At 50.0% G+C, this 19931-nt stretch overlaps 8 protein-coding genes across 8 annotated transcripts; 7 read left to right on the forward strand and 1 right to left on the reverse strand.

Moving 5' to 3' along the window:
• Nucleotides 1-384: 384 nt before the first annotated feature.
• Nucleotides 385-2106, forward strand: CABS01_13299 (uncharacterized protein; the record flags this gene model as incomplete). The annotated part of the gene is made up of 2 exons (XM_060546643.1): nucleotides 385-580; nucleotides 683-2106. The coding sequence occupies 2 exons, from the start codon at nucleotides 385-387 to the stop codon at nucleotides 2104-2106; spliced, it is 1620 nt and encodes a 539-aa protein (XP_060394975.1).
• A 1458-nt stretch (nucleotides 2107-3564) lies between these two features.
• CABS01_13300 (uncharacterized protein) lies at nucleotides 3565-5227 on the forward strand (the record flags this gene model as incomplete). The annotated part of the gene is made up of 2 exons (XM_060546644.1): nucleotides 3565-4413; nucleotides 4478-5227. 2 exons carry the CDS (start codon nucleotides 3565-3567, stop codon nucleotides 5225-5227), a joined length of 1599 nt encoding a protein of 532 aa, XP_060394976.1.
• A 155-nt stretch (nucleotides 5228-5382) lies between these two features.
• On the reverse strand, nucleotides 5383-6100 carry CABS01_13301 (uncharacterized protein; the record flags this gene model as incomplete). The annotated part of the gene is made up of 3 exons (XM_060546645.1): nucleotides 5383-5547; nucleotides 5595-5864; nucleotides 5954-6100. 3 exons carry the CDS (start codon nucleotides 6098-6100, stop codon nucleotides 5383-5385), a joined length of 582 nt encoding a protein of 193 aa, XP_060394977.1.
• Nucleotides 6101-8947: 2847 nt separating this feature from the next.
• Nucleotides 8948-9760, forward strand: CABS01_13302 (cellulose-binding protein; the record flags this gene model as incomplete). The annotated part of the gene is made up of 3 exons (XM_060546646.1): nucleotides 8948-9020; nucleotides 9077-9396; nucleotides 9500-9760. The coding sequence occupies 3 exons, from the start codon at nucleotides 8948-8950 to the stop codon at nucleotides 9758-9760; spliced, it is 654 nt and encodes a 217-aa protein (XP_060394978.1).
• A 1067-nt stretch (nucleotides 9761-10827) lies between these two features.
• Nucleotides 10828-12544, forward strand: CABS01_13303 (major facilitator superfamily transporter; the record flags this gene model as incomplete). Its single annotated transcript, XM_060546647.1, has 3 exons — nucleotides 10828-11281; nucleotides 11399-11654; nucleotides 11707-12544. 3 exons carry the CDS (start codon nucleotides 10828-10830, stop codon nucleotides 12542-12544), a joined length of 1548 nt encoding a protein of 515 aa, XP_060394979.1.
• A 503-nt stretch (nucleotides 12545-13047) lies between these two features.
• Nucleotides 13048-14131, forward strand: CABS01_13304 (uncharacterized protein; the record flags this gene model as incomplete). The annotated part of the gene is made up of 2 exons (XM_060546648.1): nucleotides 13048-13345; nucleotides 13437-14131. 2 exons carry the CDS (start codon nucleotides 13048-13050, stop codon nucleotides 14129-14131), a joined length of 993 nt encoding a protein of 330 aa, XP_060394980.1.
• Nucleotides 14132-16200: 2069 nt separating this feature from the next.
• On the forward strand, nucleotides 16201-16879 carry CABS01_13305 (uncharacterized protein; the record flags this gene model as incomplete). Its single annotated transcript, XM_060546649.1, has 2 exons — nucleotides 16201-16644; nucleotides 16718-16879. The coding sequence occupies 2 exons, from the start codon at nucleotides 16201-16203 to the stop codon at nucleotides 16877-16879; spliced, it is 606 nt and encodes a 201-aa protein (XP_060394981.1).
• A 1260-nt stretch (nucleotides 16880-18139) lies between these two features.
• On the forward strand, nucleotides 18140-19234 carry CABS01_13306 (major royal jelly protein; the record flags this gene model as incomplete). The annotated part of the gene is made up of 1 exon (XM_060546650.1): nucleotides 18140-19234. One exon carries the CDS (start codon nucleotides 18140-18142, stop codon nucleotides 19232-19234), a length of 1095 nt encoding a protein of 364 aa, XP_060394982.1.
• Nucleotides 19235-19931: the final 697 nt, after the last annotated feature.

Below are 19931 nucleotides of genomic sequence, written 5' to 3' on the forward strand. Positions count from 1 at the left end.
AGGAGTAAAATATTCACAAGGCGCGCCGATCATGCCAGTTTTTCCAGTTTGTTGCAGTTCTTCGCAATATGAGGGTATGAAATTTGGCTTTATTGACCTTTGACGAAGCTGTTGCGGTCCCGGGCCGGCGTCATTCCCGGAAAGCCGGTGAGGGGTCGCCGCGGAATGCTGGCCGCGGAAACCTTCCCGAGCCGCTTATCGGCAAGGGAGTAGCAACATGGGAAGACGAAATGGCACGGGTTTCCGGGCTTACCTAACGCGTTCTCTATGAAGCTACATCATATGGATCTTTAGAACTACAAATCTTCATGTGTGTCCCCCATAGATTCACACTTCCTCTTCGTTGGCCAACAACTCGACGTTCCTTATTACTTTGCAGAATCAATGGTGCCAAACCCAAGCCAGGCACTTGCCGTCATTCCGGGCGACGCCCAGGGCCAGGTCATCTTCTCAGATGTCCCGCTCAGCTTCATGATGGGTGTCGACTCAAAGACCGGCATCGTCGCAGATGCACACCATCCCCTCCGCGGCACGTCTCTCAAAGACTCTGTCCTCGTCATCCCTGCTGGGCGCGGATCCTGTTCCGGCAGCAGCGCAATCGCAGAGCTGATACTTTGCGGCAATGCACCCGCAGCCCTTATCTTCAGGGACGTGGAGATGATTCTCACCCTGGGAGTTTAAGTTGCCGAGAAGATGTTCGACAAGCGCATTCCGCTTGTCTTCCTTTCAGACGCATCGCACTTTGAAGTCTTCCGTCAAGCTTCGACAGTGCAAATAAACGAAACGAGCTTGTTGGTTTCACCAGGCGGCCACAAGATTGACTTGGTGCCACAAAGCGTAAAGGCGTTAGAGTTGAATCCAACAGACAAAGCCATCTTGTCTGGCGAGGGCGGCGAAGCTTCTCGTATCGCAATGGAAATCATCGTTAAGTACGCCACGATACAGGGGGCACAACGCCTGATTGATGTTTCTCAAGTCCATGTGGACGCTTGTGCCTACGTTGGCGAAAGCAGTCTCCTCGTCCCTGAGCGCCTGCTCTCCCTCGGAGGAAAGTTTGTCGTACCATCGACCTGCAACTCCCTGAATGTCGACCGGCAGAGGTGGAAGGAATTGGGAGCCAACCCCGAGATCTCTCAAATATCTGACAAGATTGGAGACACGTATCTCAAGCTGGGCGCCAAGATGAGCTTCACCTGCGCTCCGTACTTGCTCGAGAGTAAGCCTAAAGCCGGAGAGCAAGTTGGATGGTCTGAGTCCAATGCAGTAGTATTCGCGAATAGTGTGCTGGGAGCACACACACAGAAGTATCCTGATTATATGGACGTTTTCATTGCATTGACCGGAAGGGCTCCTTATGCCGGGTGTCATGTGCCAGAGGGCAGGAAGCCGGAAGTCATAATCAAGGTCACCCAAATTAGCGCATTTGATCCATCGTTTTTCGCCCTTATTGGCTACAGCATTGGACATGTGGTCGCCGCCAAGATCCCTGTTGTCATTGGAATGGAGACGACACGACCGACCGTATCGGATCTGAAGGCATTCGGGGCGGGGTTCGCAACGAGTTCATCTGCTCCCATGTTTCACATCAATGGCATCACGCCAGAGGCTGCAAGTTTCGAAGATGCACTCGCCACTCTAGAAACCATCGAGGTGACAATTCCTGAACTTCAGTTGGCCTGGAGACAGCTCAATACGGCTACGGACCCTTCTGTCGATATCGTCTCCCTAGGAAATCCGCACTTTTCCCTAGAAGAATTCTCACAACTTGCCGAAGTGTGCCGCGGTAGACGCAAGTCACCTAATGTCGAAGTCATGATCACCACTGGGCGTGAAACATACACAGAGGCCCTGAACCTCGGCTATCTAGACGTTATCGAGAGCTTCGGTGCCCGGCTGATAACGGATACGTGCTGGTGCATGATAGAGGAGCCGGTCGTTCCTCTGAAAGCAAGAAACGCTATGACAAACTCTGCCAAATATGCTCACTACGGCCCGGGGATTGTGGGTAAGAAGTTTCACTTTGGAGATGTTGTAGCGTGCATCAAGGCGGCAAGTAGAGGCCATAGACATGAAGACGAGATGAGCCCGCGGTGGCTTTTCCGGTGACCCATAGACAGTCGGGATTACTCGCTTTGCATTCAGAAAGTTGAATAGAAAGATATCATGATCAAAGGTATAGGACCGAAGGTCGTAGACTGTCATATGCACTACAAACTTGAGCCCAGGTTGAACAACTGCAAAATGAGCAGTTCTCGTTAAGAAAGTAGGTTGAACAAGTATTGTCTGTTGCCGGAAGGTTCTTCAAGCACCAATCAGAGTTGTCCTTGACGCCTTATGTATCAATTCACTACCGAGAGCGTCATACCCAAGAAAAGATCGGTAGTCGCGGAAGCAGATGATCGATATTTGCACGCAAACTTGAGACCGATAACTTAATCGTTAGACCATGGATTGCCGCTGCGCATCAAGCACGATGCGAACGGAACGAGGTCAATGCTCTGGATGTACGGCGTAACAAATAACGAGATTGTCATCTATGAAATCAACGCGACTTGGCACTGGATCTGTTGCGGGAATGACGGAGTTCGTTCGGAAATAACGTCTTTATTTGTATGTTGCGAGCTGAACAACCCCACAGCGACATGTGATCCAAGGCAGCATTATTCCTACAGGCCTTCAGAGGAGTTATGATGCAGGATTCAATGTTTTCGGTCGTGTTTGTCCATCTCGCGTATGGACACAAAAGACTCTACTTACGAATGTATATTTTCCATCCAGGCAGACGCTCCTTTGAGGCTGAGATTCACCAGTTTAACGTCTGTCATCTCGCGCATCTTGGCTTTCCAGGCACCCGAGTTTCAACTCAACAATATCGATCTTGGCTGTGTTGTCAGGTTGTGTATGGGTTTGATCCTCCAGAATTTCGCGCCTTGCCACACCCGCGACTGACAGCGGCCGTCCCAACTTCAGCTTTCGCCAATTCGAGCCCAATGAAGCCTTGAAGGATCTTCGAAGGACCAGAACCACGCGATGGCATGGATCTGTTTCCGGAGAGAAGGAATCATCACCAGAGTCCAGCCCCTTTGGCCCGCTGTTGAGAACTTGCAACCCCACGAAGGCCATCTAATGACCCTCTTTTTTGATTATGCTAATCCCACAACCGAAGCTAGCGGGCACCTAAGCGGAAGCCATTCGCGGGATCCCGCTCCATCACAAATGGAGCCCCAATCAGCGCTTATCCTCATTCAGAAAGGAATTGCCTTGGAGGCTCCATCTTAAGCAGGGATTACAATCCTTCAGACCCCTTACCGTCGCTTGGCGCCAGTCAACCGCCATGAATTCCTCGAGAAGAGCCAAAGTCCCGACGATAATCCACAATCTGTGGCGCTCAACGTTGCGGCCTGTCGATATGGGGCTCCATAGAACCATAACGATGTTGTCTTCCCCTCCAGGTTCCTGGGTTTGGACGCCGATGCTTTAAATCTTTCATCTGTTCCCCCCTTTACATGCTGGAGATGTTCTTGGTCCCGTTTTGCTCCGCGATTGAGCAATGAGCGCGGCATCATGACAACTCCCAACAACAACGCGTCTCCGCCGGAGTACTACAGCGGCCTTGAGGTAGACAGCCGACCGGGCCGATCGCCGGGAGGGTATGGCGATCAAGACTTGAGCAAGTTCCGTGTCGCGGACCAGAATAACTTGCCCGAAGTTGACAACCATGACGGCGACCTTCCACAAGCCGTGCACCCGTACGGCCATGATTACTCTATGCTCCAGGCCGTTCACCCGGCGGAGGGCGGCGTCTCACCAGCCGAATATCAAAGTGGTCCATATGATTCAAGCGGGTACTACGCTCCGAAAGAAGACAACCCGCCAGAGGTCGTGACAGCAGAGATCGACGAGAAGCAGCAGAAGAAGAGGGTGGGCACAATATGCGGCATGCGACGCAAGACCTTCTGGATCGTTCTAGCCGTGGCGCTCATTATTGTCATTGGCGCTGCAGTAGGAGGAGGCGTCGGTGGCGCATTGTCGGCAAGCAACAGCTCGCAACAATCAAGCAGCAGCTCGGGAGGATCAAGCGGCGGCGGAAGCGGCAGCAGCGGTACAGGAACCGGCAGCGGCGGTGGGAGTGGAAGCGGCGACAGCAGTGGTGATAGCAGCGGCGATTCTAATAGCACGACGACAACGAATGAGCTGGATATCCTGCCCACCAGTAGCATTGGCGCGCTCAACTTCACAGACTACTATGGCTACGTGAACCACCTCGTGTTCTACCAGCTGCGGTCTAAGAACCTCATGATGTCATCCTACAATTCTTCAACGAAAGTTTGGAGCTCAACAATTGCCAATAGAGAGAGCACGATCAAGGAGGGTACTCCCATCTCCAACAGCTTGTTCTGGCATAGCAGTAAGGTAAGCTTCCGTTATCCCTTCAGCTACTCAAATGCGTGTGATCAATGCTAACCCTATTCTTCAGGTCCGCGATGTCCGTATCTACTACCTCAACGAAGCGAATCAGGTTGCAGGCATCATCAATGCCAATCCCGTTTACGGCTCGTCGTGGGATAAATCCGGCGTTTCAAACACCTTTACTGCGAACGCGAAGTCAAATCTGCTGTCTAACGGCATCTATACCCCCGACTCATACCTATCGAACCTTGTTCTATATCAAGACGCTGGAAATACCATCCGTGTTCTCCGCCGGACAGGCGATGGAGCGACAGATTGGGCCGCCGTGGGCATATCGACCGATTTTGGAAAGCCTGCAGAGGGTACCGGGATGTCTATGATTCCCATCTATACCAACGCGACCACGAAGAGGATGGCCATGTTCTATACTTCTGAGACAGGCTCACTCATCCATCTCACACTCGTCAACGACAATGACTGGACCAATAACACCTTACCAACCATGCTCGAAACTAACGCGACAATCGCGGCCTTCTCGAGCGGATACGAAAGCAACAACAACCTGGTCATGCACGTACTGGGGGCACAGGCGGACAAAGCACCTGTGCTGACAACGTACGCTGAAGGAGAGTGGACCAACGTAGGGGAGGTTTCCACCATGTCCGGCGAGGATAGGCCCTTCAAGATTGCGGCCAACTCCGCTGGGAGAGTCTATGGTCTCGTACAGCGCAATGCTACCAAGGTTGAGATCGTCGAGTGGGAGTGGATTGGTGGTACAACATATAATAAGATTGGTGTGATAGATACCGTCTCATGATCTGAGGAGAGGTCCTATGTGGGTGAATACAAGGTAATCCGGCTCTCGTGATCCCTCAAGAGCGACAATAATAAATACAAGAAACAGAATAAAAACAAGATCAAAACATACTATCTCCCCGATGACCCCAGCCCGTTATAACTCCACACGTGCATTCAAGACCACTGAGACTCGGTCTTGATGTTGATGCCCACATCGTACGTATCCCAGCTGGCGATAAGACTCGGGAAGTTGAAAGCCGAAAAGTCTGGTTCAGTCTTGATCATAGGACAGAAGTCGTTCTGTTGTTGCTGTGACAGCTTCTCAATGTCAGTCTTAACCTGTCCCAAACCGGCTCCACGATGTAGATCTTTCACAGCAAACATACCATCTCCAGATCCCTCTGCTGAGCAAAGTGCGAGGTGCAATCATTTTGCAAAAAGCCCGGGCTTCGGCCCATGCTGGCTTCCCTTGCCCGGCTAGGGTGATCCCTCACGGCCGGGGTCGGGGCGGCGGGAAGCGGGTCAACCCGTGAAGCACGGGCTGCCTTGCGAGCCTTGGACCGGGCAGCAGCGGCGGCAACCCGCGCTCTGTGCTCAGCTTTGACTTTGGCGACGAATTGTGGTATCGGGTGGGGGCATCGGTCTTCATAAACGTGCTGAAGAATGACAACTTTGTCAGTTCAGTGTTCGTGAAGTTTGTCATGATGAGATGAGAGGGAAACATGTATGATGTTCGTGGACTCACGCGGTGCATGCTGCCTATCTTGGTGAACCCTTTGAAGCATCCAGGGCAGATGGCTTCAATCATCTTGGGAACACGGGGCATGGTGAAGCGGGTAATAGGCATCTTGGCGGTGTTCCTCAACACGAACTGGTCGTACTCGCTGAACATACTGACTGGAGATTAGATGACACGATAAAGAACAGGGCAGAAGTTCGTCAAGTGGTTAATGATTGACGATTGACTGCGAACATAACCTGGGGTTACCCTCCCTTTTGTCTTGCTCACCGTGGCTGGTGGGATGGCGTCGGGTCAAGGAACTGTTCACTGAACAGCTGCGATGGCTTCTCAAAGAGCTTCCAACTGGGCTCCATAACTATTCGACAGGGATCAATCAATTTGGGACAGGAATGTCGCAACAGTTGAGTGATTGTCAATGACGACCTGCCATACCAGGATGGCGCGGCAAGCGCGCTTTCCATCGTCTAAGTAAAGCGCTTATTGCTTCTTCTTCCGGGCCCATCGTGTGAGTCTCGCAGTCTGGCACTCGGGGGCTAGGTTCATGTCTTTGTTGGTAGTCAATTATCACAGTCAACGACGCAACCAACACTGGTGTAGGACCCCCTCGGGGCCGAGTCTGGGGGGCCTGAGCTGGTGGAGGGTAGTCTCTCGAGACTTTTGTCAATGTGCGGAGTCCCTGTCACCAAGATAGATGAGGATGAAAGAAACCAAGTCTTACTTCCTCGTGCCCGGAGCTCCGTCAATCGGCGATCCCATGGCGTCCTGAAGTTCGAACAGTGAAAGTGATGTTTGGGGCCTTTGGGCAGAACGAGCCACACCAGGCAAGGTCAGTTTGATAGCATTCTCCACAGCCAGACGAATTCATCATGTCATCGGCAGTAGTGATCAGAACAGTCTCTTTGTGTCCGAGCTCCCAGGCGGTTACTCGGTCAATCGGCAGGTGTCCAACAGACAAGGGTCACCCGTGGCGAGACGGCAAAGTGCCTTCGCGAGAGGACCGCCCACCTTCCTCTAAACACTTCCTCTAAACAACGACATCTGGAAACCTGGAGAAAGGCTCAAGAGCTAGTCACTTCGCCTCGTTTCAGACCAGGGTACAAAAATGAAAGGTTTTGTTCACCATGCGAGGCTGACTATGGCGAGGATCGTCGACTTGTAGCCCCGCGTCCTCGCACTGGAGCTTTGAACTATTACCTAGCGGGGTCCAGACCGGAAGACCTTCATGTTGGTTGCACAGCAGTCTGGGCCCGTTATAATACCCAGCGACGTTCCAAGCCACGAGAAGTGAGTGGCTCCTGGCCATGATCCTTGTCCAGTTCGCATTAGTAGGAATCCCACGCCGCATGCGACACCATGTGACCTGTTTTAATCCCAGGTGCCATGCAGCGAAGTCGCATGTTTAATGAGCACAGCCCAGGTTCCTGTTCAAATGTTTGTTCCCGGCTTCTCGGGTCTTGAAGCAAACCTCTGTTAGAGAAGGTGAGCGGTGAACAGCGGTGAACCAACGAATAGCAATCATCCCCAATGATCAATACGAGTGAGGGCGCCGCCGTATTTGACGTGCCCAACACCTTGTACCAACATCGTATCTGAGCGTGGTATATCACCCAAATCCGGCCCGGCTGCGGTATTTTTCGAATTTGACTAAGCTCAAGTAGGTCGTGCTTGTTTAAATCCTCCAACAAAATCAGCGCTGAATCTTGTCTGCCGAGGTGCGAGCTCCCGCAATATCCGCAGCTCCCGTCCTCGCCCGCGGCCCGCACCTTTGATGGATTCGCGGTCAGGCGGGCGTCGAATAAACTCCCTTGCATCATGATGCTCACACGTGCTGGGTGGTCCTTGCAAAGGCAGACTGTACCTGAACTAGACGCAGACGAGGACAAATAGGCGCGGGGTCGCGGGCGACTTCTTGGGAACGTCATCGCAATGGTCTCGTAACCGTACTGTGCTCATCCGCGCCCAGACCGGCGCGCAAGGCCGCGCTAGATATGCAGACATTAAGCGGTGAACTGGAAATCGCCAAGGAGTGATTCAACTTTCATTGACCAAATGTCAATCTAGTACCTTTCAACATGTTCGAGTCCAATAAATAGACGAGTGATTAGAATGGTTATCCAATCGATCACTCACCGAAGGAATCTCTGTGTTAGATAATAGCCAGCAACTCTTCCTAAAAACCACGATGTTCGCGCGCAGCTCCGGTTGTCGGCGGATGCCCATCGGGTTGGTGCAGCTTTTGGCCCGAGAACCCACTGATTCGTACGAATAGTGAACCCATGCCATGACGGACATGAAGCATGAGGCATAAGCAGGAACATACTTGAGCTGTCAGGGCCGCGTCGTCTGTCAGCCTGTCATTGCCTGTCGAATTTCAGGAGAAAAATGCAGTGGACAATCTGCGCCACGGTGACCACATATTCTTTGTTCTACATGCATCTTGCTGCACGACTGTGGCATATTTATGTACCCAAACCGCCAAGCTCAAAGGCTTTGAGAGCCTCCAAGTTTCGGTAAAGCTGGTCCATTCAGAAGATCAAAGATTTACCCCTCCATTTAACATCATTTGGATAATCCACTCGGCACTTTGCCAAAACTTCCGGCTATTCAGAAGGTCACATTGCCCTAATACAAACGGCCTGGTGATGTAGCAATGTGGTCTTTCTCAACGTCAAAATGATTTTAACCATCGGCGCGCTGCCGAGAAGTTCGGGGGTCGGGACTCATCTCTCCATTCCATCCATTAACATGACTCCTGGCATCTCATTACGCCTTCATTTCGTCTCGGATAAAAGGATGTATTTTGTTTTTGGAGGGAATGCCAATTGCAAGCGCTTTCTATGAGACTTGTGGACATGATAGGACCGTCAACAGGCGCCTTAAAAGGTCCATGGTAGCATATTTTACCATTGAGAGTCTCTGATCCCATTACCTGCAGTTCTCTTCTTGTCCTTTTCAAAGCCAACTCCTGAGAAACAAATGATTTTCTAGTTTACGAACATGCAGCTTACCAAAGTCTGTCTTTCCTTCGGTGTATTTGCAGCTGCTTTCGCGCAGTCCAAGATCAAAATCAGTGAGTTCAAGCCATCAAGCAACAGGCCAGAAGGCAACTAGCTGATAATTTTCGAGTGCCTCTGGGTGACTCCATCACCGAGATAACTTGCTGGAGAGCCCTGGTATGGGACCAGTTTGTCAAGGAGAATCTTGCCGACAAGGTGCAATTCGTTGGCTCCATGACCAACAACCCCCAAAATTGCCGAGCACAGTCTGGCTCTTTTGACCTCCATCATGAGGGCCACTCAGGTTGGCTCTCCATCAACATCGCCAACCAGTACCTACAGGGGTGGCTGGCAAGCACTAAGCCTGATATTGTGCAGTTCATGCTTGGCACCAACGATGTAGCGCAAGGGCGCACGACCAACGACATTGTCGCTTCGTACACGAGGATAGTAGGGTTGATGAGGGCGTCCAACTCGCGTATGAAGATTCTAGTTTGGTCTCTTGCAACATCTAACAACTTGCGCGACTGTTGACACGAGTCTTACCTCACAGGTTGATCGCTTGATCCCGTTGTCCTTCAACGGGGGTGGAATCGATACTTTGAACCAGCGAATCCCGGGATGGGCCATCGAACAGAACTCGACCAGCTCTTCAATTACAGTTGCAGACTGCTCGAGTTCTGCCGGGTTCACAACCTCCATGTTGCGAGATGGCGTACACCCCAACGATCAGGGAGACCAGATCATAGCCCAGAAGGTTGGTCGATTGCTGATCAAGTACGTCAGGGATCTCATTGCCGAGCGCGGGCTTTGAAATTATCGTACAGGGAGTTTGGGTGATAGTCAACTCGACTGGGTGCTGAGATAGCATATATAGAGATCTACGTAGCAGTAAGATTCATCTAGGTTGAGTCAGGGTTCGTTGAACTGAGGCGCATGTGCCTAAGGACGTTGACAGTTCTATGCTCAATGCAAACTCTCTTTTTTGATAGTTGAAGTTGTAGTTACATCCACTGTAGACGTCTAATGAACGTTGATGTAGGGAATCCTCAAGATGTCTCCCCGCAAGAAGGCTGACCCGCGTCGGAGTAAGCCACATACAACAAAGGTAAGGTTCTCTATTGGTGAGGAACATGCTTTGTGTAACGATCCGAAGTTTTCAAAGGCAACGAACCTTCGGGTCCACTTTGTCCGCGAGATAGCCTTGGAAGGCCGCCAGGATGACTGAGCGCCGAGAGCCAAGACCGAGAATCGAGCGAGTGTGGGATTCCAGGCCGACCTCCATATTGAAGAGGCGCATCGGTCTTCAATCGATAGACACTGAGTGACCTATATAGAGATAATGTGCGCTCATCAACTTCTAAAACCAAGAGAGAATCAATCGTCCTTTCGCTCAAGTGAGGGATGAAGATTTAGCTCATCCCATCGGGAATATCGCGATCTCCCCGACCCGAAAGGATGCGGGAACTTAGTTTCGTTCTCGCGTTTGGCATTTACACTCGAGCACGGACGAACTTGAGGGACTTCCGGCTACCAGAGTCTAACAATTACTTACCCTCCGAGACGTCTGACATCTGGCTCCCGCTCACCAGCACCAGTCTGTGCTCGGCATGATCCCTCCGCTGCAAGATAGTCTTCCGTAGATAAGGAACTCGCGGACGGACATGGCAAGATATGCGCAAAGTCTGTCGGCCGAAACGAGGGCTTCTTTGCCGAGTAAGAATGTTAGATGGCTTTTAAAGTGTTTGCTTGGTCAAGCTCCTTCGCTAGTGCATATGGGCACATCCTGCTGTTTCTTTCCCCCTCGAAGAATCGCTTCGTCAACAAACCCATGCCACACAAATCCCCCCTCCAGTTTACATCAAAATCTCCGGCACGACAATGTCAGATCCTCTTGAGCTGGAGCTCGATCGCCCGAAGAGGAATTCCAGAATGATTGAGAAGTTTGATGACGAGATCAAGGTCGCGGGGGTGGTAGACCAGCAACCGGTTGTCTCGAGGAGAGAGTCGGTCCAAAGCGATACGTATGGATCATCTGCCGGCGCCACAACCTTCGACAAGAAGCTCCTCTACAAACTCGATATGCGTCTAATGATTGCCATGTTCTTTTTGAACTTCTTGTCGTTAATGGGCCGCACAAATATCGGAGCCGCACTGATCCGGCAACTTCCACAAGATCTTCATCTCGACGCGATGAAGGTGTTTATCGTTCTCACGATGCCAGCGGCGCCGTTGATCCTATTCGAGGTGCCAAGTAATCTACTTATGCGCTTTCTGAATCGCAAGTTCAACTTCCCATACTTGTGGTACATGTGTACTCTCGACATATTACTGGGTAAGTCTATATTTGTCACCGAGTCGTGTTATGCGGGGGGTTATTGTAAAATTGAACGCAGAAGCTTCGGCTATCATGAACGAGCTGTGTTGATGTGCATGCTAATGATAAGTACAGGTATAATCACGATCGGCCAAGGATTCGTCAAGACATTCGATCAGATGATAGCCACCCGATTCTTCGTTGGTGTCTTCGATGCAGGTCTCATCCCTGGCTGCGTCTTCTTGTGTTCTCTTTACTACCCTCCAAGGCATCTTCAATGGAGACTTGGACTGATTACTGTCGCCAATATCTGTTCAAATATTGCCGGGAACTTTCTTGCATACGCAATCGCCAACATCCAAACCACTGAGAATTTCAAAGGGTGGAGATGGTACGATTCCAATCCCCGCATTATTTTTCGAAACGGCTCTAACATCTCGTAGGATCTTTATTATTGAGGGTATCTTCACTGTGGTAGCTTCTCTGGCCTGCCTTCCTGCTAATGTTGGACCTCCGGAGAAGGCCAAGTTCTTGACGGAAGAAGAAAAGCGACTTATCAGAAATTCAGTCGAAATACGCAGCACAGAGATCGGTGTTGTAGCAGAGTGGAAAATGTTTTTCACAAACCCCCTCAATTACTGCTGGGCTGCCCTCTACTGCTTCACGACTACAACCGCTTACTCAGTTTCCATCTTTTCTCCGTCCTTTGTCAAGTCCTTTCACCCGGAGCTCAGCGCTGCAGATGTACAGGCGCAGATTGTTCCCATCTTCGTGGTGGCTGCTGTGGCATGTCTTACAACTGCTTACGCAGCTGACCGTCTCAACCACCGCGCGGCCTTCGGCCTTGGCGGCTTCATTTTCACCATCGTTGGCTACGCAATCTTGAGGCAAGATGAACACGAAAGCACAAATGTGACCATGATGGCGCTGTACTTCATCGCCTTCGGCACCTTCATCACTCTTCCCATGATCTGGATCTTGACTATGCAAAACTTGCAGACGCCTTTCCAGCGAGCCATTGGGAGCGGCTTTGTGGTTGGAGTTGGGAACACATCAGGCTACATCTCAGCCTGGATATTTAAGACAAGCGACGGCCCGTATTACAAGAATGGCATGACGATCAGCATGATCCTAGTCGTAATTGCATTTGCCATTCTTTCGACAACTTGGCTTTACATCGAGATGCATAATAGGAGGCTTGATAGAGAGGAGAGATTGCATCCGTCTGCGGGAGCTGGAACCAAGAGGCTTACCGGGCGAAGTTTCCGGTACAAGGCATAGTTTATCGTCACTTTATTACACTTGGAAGGTTCCGACATTCGGCCTGGACGTTCCGAAGCCCTTGGGCGTATTTGAAGCCCGACACGCCCCTATATTTCATGTCGCCGATCTGAATATGTCAAGCATGTTTCCGACTATTTTGCTCTTGAGCTGTGATGAACTTCCATTTCTAAGTGTCGGGATCCCTGTGATGATTGTGTAGTGTTACCTGCCACCACCTCATGCAGCTAGATAACCTCATTTTCGTTCCGAATGATCTCGATACGAGCCCATATCCAATCAGATGTGGCTGACAACGCATTACTATTTCCCCGCGGGCCTCACTGCGGTGTGACGTCCAGATCGCTGAATCCTAAAGAACCGAATTCAAAAACCCACATAACCCTGATACCCGGTCAAGGGCATTATTCACGTCTCCATTTCACTTTCTCTTCGTGTCACGAGGAATCGACTACTGACATTATGTCGCCTTTATTCTGATAATTCAAACTTCGAAGAAAGACATGGCAGTCACGTCCACACTTTACACTCCCTTGGTGGAAACCCATTTCTACTCCACAGGTGGCTACCAGCTCTCCACTGTGTATACCTTGCAGCCACAAACGACACCCTTCACACCGAGAGATAGTACCTGTTCCATACTACCTCGAGCTATCCGGTGCGTAGAGGCCAAAAGTGAAGATATCACATCGGGCTTCACTTGTTACGGTCTACAATTTGTGGGAGAGACAACGACATCGGTACCAACACAATGCTTTCCGGAGAGTTACATAAACATCTGGAGACCTTTCGACGAGTTCAGTAGGACCTCCTTGAGCCATGCCACACAAACTACCATAAGCAGAAAGTTAGCCTTGAAAGGTGTACATGTACTAACAATTTTCGAATCAAGGTGATATCCCGAGTTTGGCTTACCCAGGCACTGCGTGCATTAGCGGGTGGACAACTGCGTGTTCCACGGATGTCACGGAGACAAGTGGAAAAACGCATGCACAAACTTGGTGCTGCCCCTCTGGCTGGGGCTGTCTCAGTGCTTCGAATGGTGGTATCCCTCACCGGGAATGTACAAGCCTCCTGAGTACTCCGACTGAAGTGTGGATCAACAACGTTGTAACTACGAGAGAAAGTGAAAGCACCATTACGACATCTTGGACGAAAGTCTTTCTCTCAAACCTGCCTAGAGGGGGCCCAATCATTATCAATCATCCTGTTTTTCCACTTTACGGCAAAGTTCCGCCTCGTCAGGTTGAAGGTGCCAGAGAGACCTCGTTATCTGGAGGGGCAATTGCTGGTATTGTAGTTGGAATCGTGGTTATACTCATGGCTCTCATTGGTTGTAGCTGGTTTATATGTCTTAAGAAGAGAAAGCAAGAACGGGGAACCCGGCTGCTACAAAGAGACACTGCCGTTGGGAGGGGAGAGCACTCTTTTGTGAGAGAAAACCATGACTCGAAAACGAAGTCACCAAATCATGATCGAGACGCTCAAGAGATGTGTACGTTAAGGCCATCTGCTGTAGAGCTCCCGTCCCATAGCCGAGCTGCCGAGGTCGAGGGAGATAGTCGCCCAGTTGAACTGGAATCTTAGGTAAACATTAGTAAAAGGAGCAACGAGAGCAAATTCGAACAAAAAAAAGCTACGTACTACCCCAAAGTCAAGGTCCATTACCGGGCGAGGAAACGTGTTCTGATATTCGACGCAGAATTAATCCTGTTTTCCAGATTATTTTAGCCCTTATGTGCGTGAAAAGCTCAGCAATTGCAAGTAAATCTTTCCTCCATGATCGTTTGGTAGGGTATACTTGCATACACGTATTTTCTGAGGTAAGTCATCGCAGAGTATCCTATAGATATATCCAGGATCTTCGACCTAGTATCTGCGTCATCCTTCTGATAGACACAGGCCTCGAACGGCTACCCCAAAACATCACATAGTTGGAACGCGACGCTGCAAACTTGTATGTACTTTGATGACCAGTTATGTCAAAGTTGGATTGAAATCACGCCTACAGCATGCATGGAATCGGACAACAGCGTGACCAATACCGTCCGCAAATTTGAAAGCTTATCGACAAAGAGGCCATTTGTTCAAAGTTGAGCAAACATCGCCGGGTTCCCTGTATTGAGACGTGCAGACTAATGCTCGCAGGGGCAGAGCCCGTGACGTAATGTGGAGCTTGAATACAGGATCAGAAGAAGACGCATGCTTCATTTGACAATCTTCATCGCATGTAGCGAGCGGAGCTATGCCTACCTACCTTACCTAGTATTCAACACGCCTACAGTTCAAAAAGCAAAAACAGAGCCACACCGCCCAAGAGTGAATGCCACGAAAGTGTCACTGATCAGATTTAACACTTGGAGATAGGTTCAGATGGCCATATCAATGAAGTATCTCTTGAGAATTGATGCAAAAAGGGACCGCCTTCGTAACTGTAGATCGGATGTTGGAGATTGAACCAGCCATCACCAGGCTGCAACTAAAAGTACGTTTGCCAATACTTGAATTATTTAGGTACAGTTTTCAGCCATCGCATCTTAACCATGCATTTGCTCACTCATGTGATGTAAAAATGTTTCAGCCACAGGACCGCAAACAGCTCCTAAGCTTGGTTCAAGATCCATTAGCAGGCCGTGGATGTTTGCCAGTAAATGCCTTTGAAGCCTGGAATTCCAAGGCGATCATGGCTTCAAGCTGGTGTAACATGACGTTTGTCTCGACTACTTGTAGCTCACGTCACCGTGCTCTTCATTGTAACTGGCAACGTTTGCTAACATTGCCAAACCAACAAACAAAACAGTCTGCTTGCTCCTTAACATATTGTGCAGCTTTTGGCGAATGATGTGATGACATCCGAAGAGCACGAATAGAATATCTTGACGGCTTCTGTTGTATGGTGGTGCTGGACGCGCAAGTCTGACCATTTGAATCTCCTGGACTTTCCAAAATGCTTCTGGAGGGCTGGAGTCATTCTTTTGTACATCTTCCTTCTGATTGCCTGGGACGCCTGATAGATGTTCTTGGAAGTATTGGTTGCAAAGAGGCTGCATCATAGCTGCTAAGCGGGCCAGTGAGATCAATCGTTAAGGGGGCACGCATCCTCGGAACATGCAGGGAAGCTTAAGGAGATCAGATTCGTCGACTTCCTTTTCTTTGAGCCAAGAAAAGAAGTGGAAAGAGCGGAAACTCTTGAGTTAATGATGCCCATTGTGAGATCAAGTCTTAACAGTGCTCTACGGTCTGCCAATTGTCCATGTCTGTTGGTTTGCTTAATTTTCCGTAGAGTGAGATTACGACACCACCCGTCCATGAAGATCAATTGATTACCTTTCCTATTTTGAGTAGTGTAGTCTCGATGTAGGATTGGATTCATGCAGCAGCTGAAGCTAGTAGGCAATCATGCATGGTTGGTCGCGATTGCGTCCTTCAAAGGAGTTAAGCAATAATACTCGATACGAGTTTTGGTTGCCGAGATGTGAGATACGGCTTCATGTTCATTTTAGGGCTTATAAGTAGCGATGGCTCTTCCTTCGTACGAGATCTTTTGATATCATCCCAAGGTCCAAACCAGCACATACACGCTTTATCCAAATCTAACCTGCACAGCAACGCCCACCATGCGAGCCAGCCTTCTTCATTTGATGTCATCAGCCACGATGATTGTTGCTGTAAGCTTGAACCCGACCAAGTCTTTGAAGCAAGAGCTAACTGATCAGGCTGTTATTCCCGCGGATGTGCCCAAGGGCTACGGGCTGTACATTCCCGAATGGGAGTTTCAGACTCCAGAAGGAGAGAACATCACCATCAAGGGTACAATCCAAGAGGTCTATGCTACCCTCGGTAGTCTTAATCCTCAGATGGCCCAGATGAATGGCTTCGACCTTGAAGCAATTTCGAATATTGCTCGTAGTGACGTGGAGAAGCGCGCCAAATTTCCCAGGGTCGATTGCCAGAGCTTGGAGGAGGGTCACACCGACATGTATGAGACGACCATGGAATACCTCAGGAGAGTTCCAGGGAAACCGAAGAACTCTGCTGGCCCGAGAGAATGTGGCCGCGTTAGCTGTGCTTGGAAGAGTGCGACTTGGTGGTGCAATGATGTGGGTTCTCCACCAGACTTATTCCTCAATTCTCCTTCATGAGGGTTGTATGGTTTTTGCTGACAAAATTCAGGCTCTGGAGGAGAAGGAGCTTAGTTCATTCGGTGAAATTGCCGATGGCGTACAAGTGATCTATCACGAATGCACCGACGTCGATAAACACTACTGGTGGTCCTCTGGTGAAGCTTACACCGACGATGATTGGAGTGTCCAATTTGGGTACGCACCATGCTAGGGCGATCAACCAGATCAGAGGAACTCTATGAATTTCGTGCACTGCAAGAATGACGCTAGACACTAGAGATCGTACTTTCTTCGCTCAGTTACCTTGGCATGCCAGCTTATGATTTTCTGCCATGAGGAAAGTCGATATCATAGTGGGAGAATACCTTGAGTAAGGGAAAGAGGGGGAGAGCTGTCAATACTCACATTTCCTATTCGACCTATCATTTTTTGGCTTGCCTGCGATCACAAACTTACAGTCCTTACTTTCAGTAAACTTAAAACTCTATTGCAACTACCAAATGCATTGGCAACTTGAAGCGACCATAACTTCCGTCTATAATACGGAACACAAATTGAAGTCTAGAAATTTAAGCAAAGCAGGGTCACATTTGAATTGTGCATAGTGACATGAGTTACATACTTCCACTGTTGAAGAAGCCGATATCTCTGGCGAAGTTTCCGGCATCCATTTCTCTACTTTAGAGCCTTAGACTACCTAGGTGTTTCAGCCGAGTACAATGATCCCTCTTTTCTATTCACACCCATGTTGTTGGGAAATCATGACCTAAAGCTGACCGAGACCTCTCCGTCTTCTCTTACTTAAACAGACCAATAAGCGCACGCTAATAGTCGCATATCCTTGCCTTTGGATGATGTTGACGGCTCCTCCGGAAAGAATGAGCAAAGCATGGAGGCTACGACAGCGCAATCTCCTGTGGCATGTGCGCAGCTTGATTCCTGCTCTCGGCCGAATGCCTCGGCTGTTAACCCCTCTCATCTCGAAACTGCCATTTACAGAAGAAAGACGAGCTGGCCTTACAATACTATGTCGTACCGAAACTTCATGATTCGGTTAGCTCTGTTGATCCCCTTATTCATGCGCCCGGTAACCGTACGGCTAGAGGCCCGAGTGGCTCCGCACCGTGAACGTGGGGCTCATCCGAGCATCGCGGGCTGCTCCGCGTCGCCTCATGTTATGGCTACAATTAATATCTTGACTGATCCAGACCACAGATTTTGCCCTAACCTATCTGTACGCGAAAGGCTTGATTGATAATCAGCCCAATAATAGCTCAGTGCGTTGAACACTAACGACAGGCTGGAAAAAGGGGATGGGGCTGAAGATACACCCGACGCGTCATCTACGAGTACAACAGCTTATTACACCATTGCGTATATAAGCTTGTCTTGGACACCATGGAACTCTACCTAGCCAGATTCTCTGGGATATTCCAACACTCTTTTCTTTCCTATACTCGAAAAACTCGCCATGAGGGGTCGTTCTCTTACTCTCGCCACTTTGGCGTTAACAGCGCAGCTCGTTTCAGCTCTTGCACCCGGTCTTGAAATCGCCCTTACCTTGGACCGCGCAACTCAAGGCATCAGTATCTCGACTGATGGACGAAAATTCTTGACGCAGAGATATTCTACGACGGATGCACCTCAAGCCGTAGAGCTTCTTAGCAACGGCACGACTGTTCTGTACCCCGACTCAACGTGGAACTCCTGGACCTCAAACTCCACCCTGGACCCCAAGAAGGCCTTTGTCAGCATTGATGGTGCTCGCATCGGCCCCGATGGACGATTCTGGATCGTCGACGGCGGTACCACTGATAGTGATCGCAATCTTATCAATGGATCTAGCAAGCTCGTTGGCATCAACCTCGAGAGCAACCTCGTCGACAAGGCATACTATCTCGATAACCTTACAGAGACCGGTAGTGTCATCGACGATGTCCGTTTCAATGGAAACTACGCCTATCTCAGCGATACACTTGGTGCATTGGTGGTGATGGATCTTACCACTGGTCAAGGTCAGCGTGTACTCGTGGGTCACAGCTCGGCTCTGGCCTGGTTCCCCATGGCCTACAACGGTAGTCTTGTGCCGGGGTACCAGGGCGGAACCAGCACTCTTTCCGTTGGCCTCGATCAGATTGAGGTGTCCCCTGATGGTGTCTATCTGTACTATCAGCCTTGCAACGGCGGCATGTACCGCGTTAAGACCGAATTCGTCAACGGAGCCTTGACGAACAGCACTCTTGCTGCCAACCTCGGATACTACGTTGAGCCATTCGCCCTGACCCCTTCCACTGGGGGCACCACTATTGACGGAGACGGAAACATCTACGTTAGCGACACCAACCTCCTCGCTATCTGGAAAGTCAAGCCGGACGGAACTTCGTCCATCCTTGTTCAGGATGATGCTCTGGTGTGGACCGATCTGATGTGGGTGGATGCGAACAAGACCCTTTGGCTTCCCGCCTCGCAGATGCGGCCCGGGGCGAACGGACTAATGGCCGATGGTCCTCACAACATTTTGACCTTTCCCATCGAGGCGGGTCCGTCTTTGATTGACCATGCCTAAAGCCAAGCTCACAGCACCATACCACTCGTACATCTTCTGTAAATATCTACTATCTATAGACCCTGTGTATACATTGTCTCTGATGACTCTTTGGGTTGGAACCCAAGACAGTCGAAAATTTCCTGCTTATATCATGACTCTATATCTTAAGGTTCCTCTCCCTCTCCGCTAAGACAATACCTTGCCTCCTTAGGTCCAAAAAGCTTCTTCTTTCATGTGTCTGAATGACACGGCTCTCACCACGCAATTGGTTTTGCGTTCAAAACTTGCAAACCCCACTTTTGCACTATCTTGATCAAGAGACTTCGTGAATCCTCGTCTACTTATCAAGTGGGCTGGTGGTCTGACGTCGTACAGGTAGCAAATCCTGACTTGCTTGGCAAATGCCAAGTCGGAGAAATTCCGACTAGCAACATGAAAGTCGAGGTCCACTACAAGGCGAAGGGTCCCATCATCCTATTTGCTCCAAAGCCTGATTATCCAGTCCGTAAATGTGATTTACCCATCGTTGAGAGGCCGCGAATTTCAGCATGAGATATTTGTGGTGGGGTCTTGCAGAAATGCACTGAAGCTTAGACTGACACACTGCGGCGATGTCTGCTTGACAGGTTGACACAAACGTGAAGAACTCTGGAGCCACCTCGAGTGGAGCTAGCTTCCACTTCCCCCTCATTACATCCCCTGTACCTGTAATATT

This window comes from Colletotrichum abscissum (assembly GCF_030869225.1).
Source record: "Colletotrichum abscissum strain IMI 504890 chromosome Unknown Scaffold_44.1, whole genome shotgun sequence".
NCBI classification, from domain to species: Eukaryota; Fungi; Ascomycota; class Sordariomycetes; order Glomerellales; family Glomerellaceae; genus Colletotrichum; species Colletotrichum abscissum.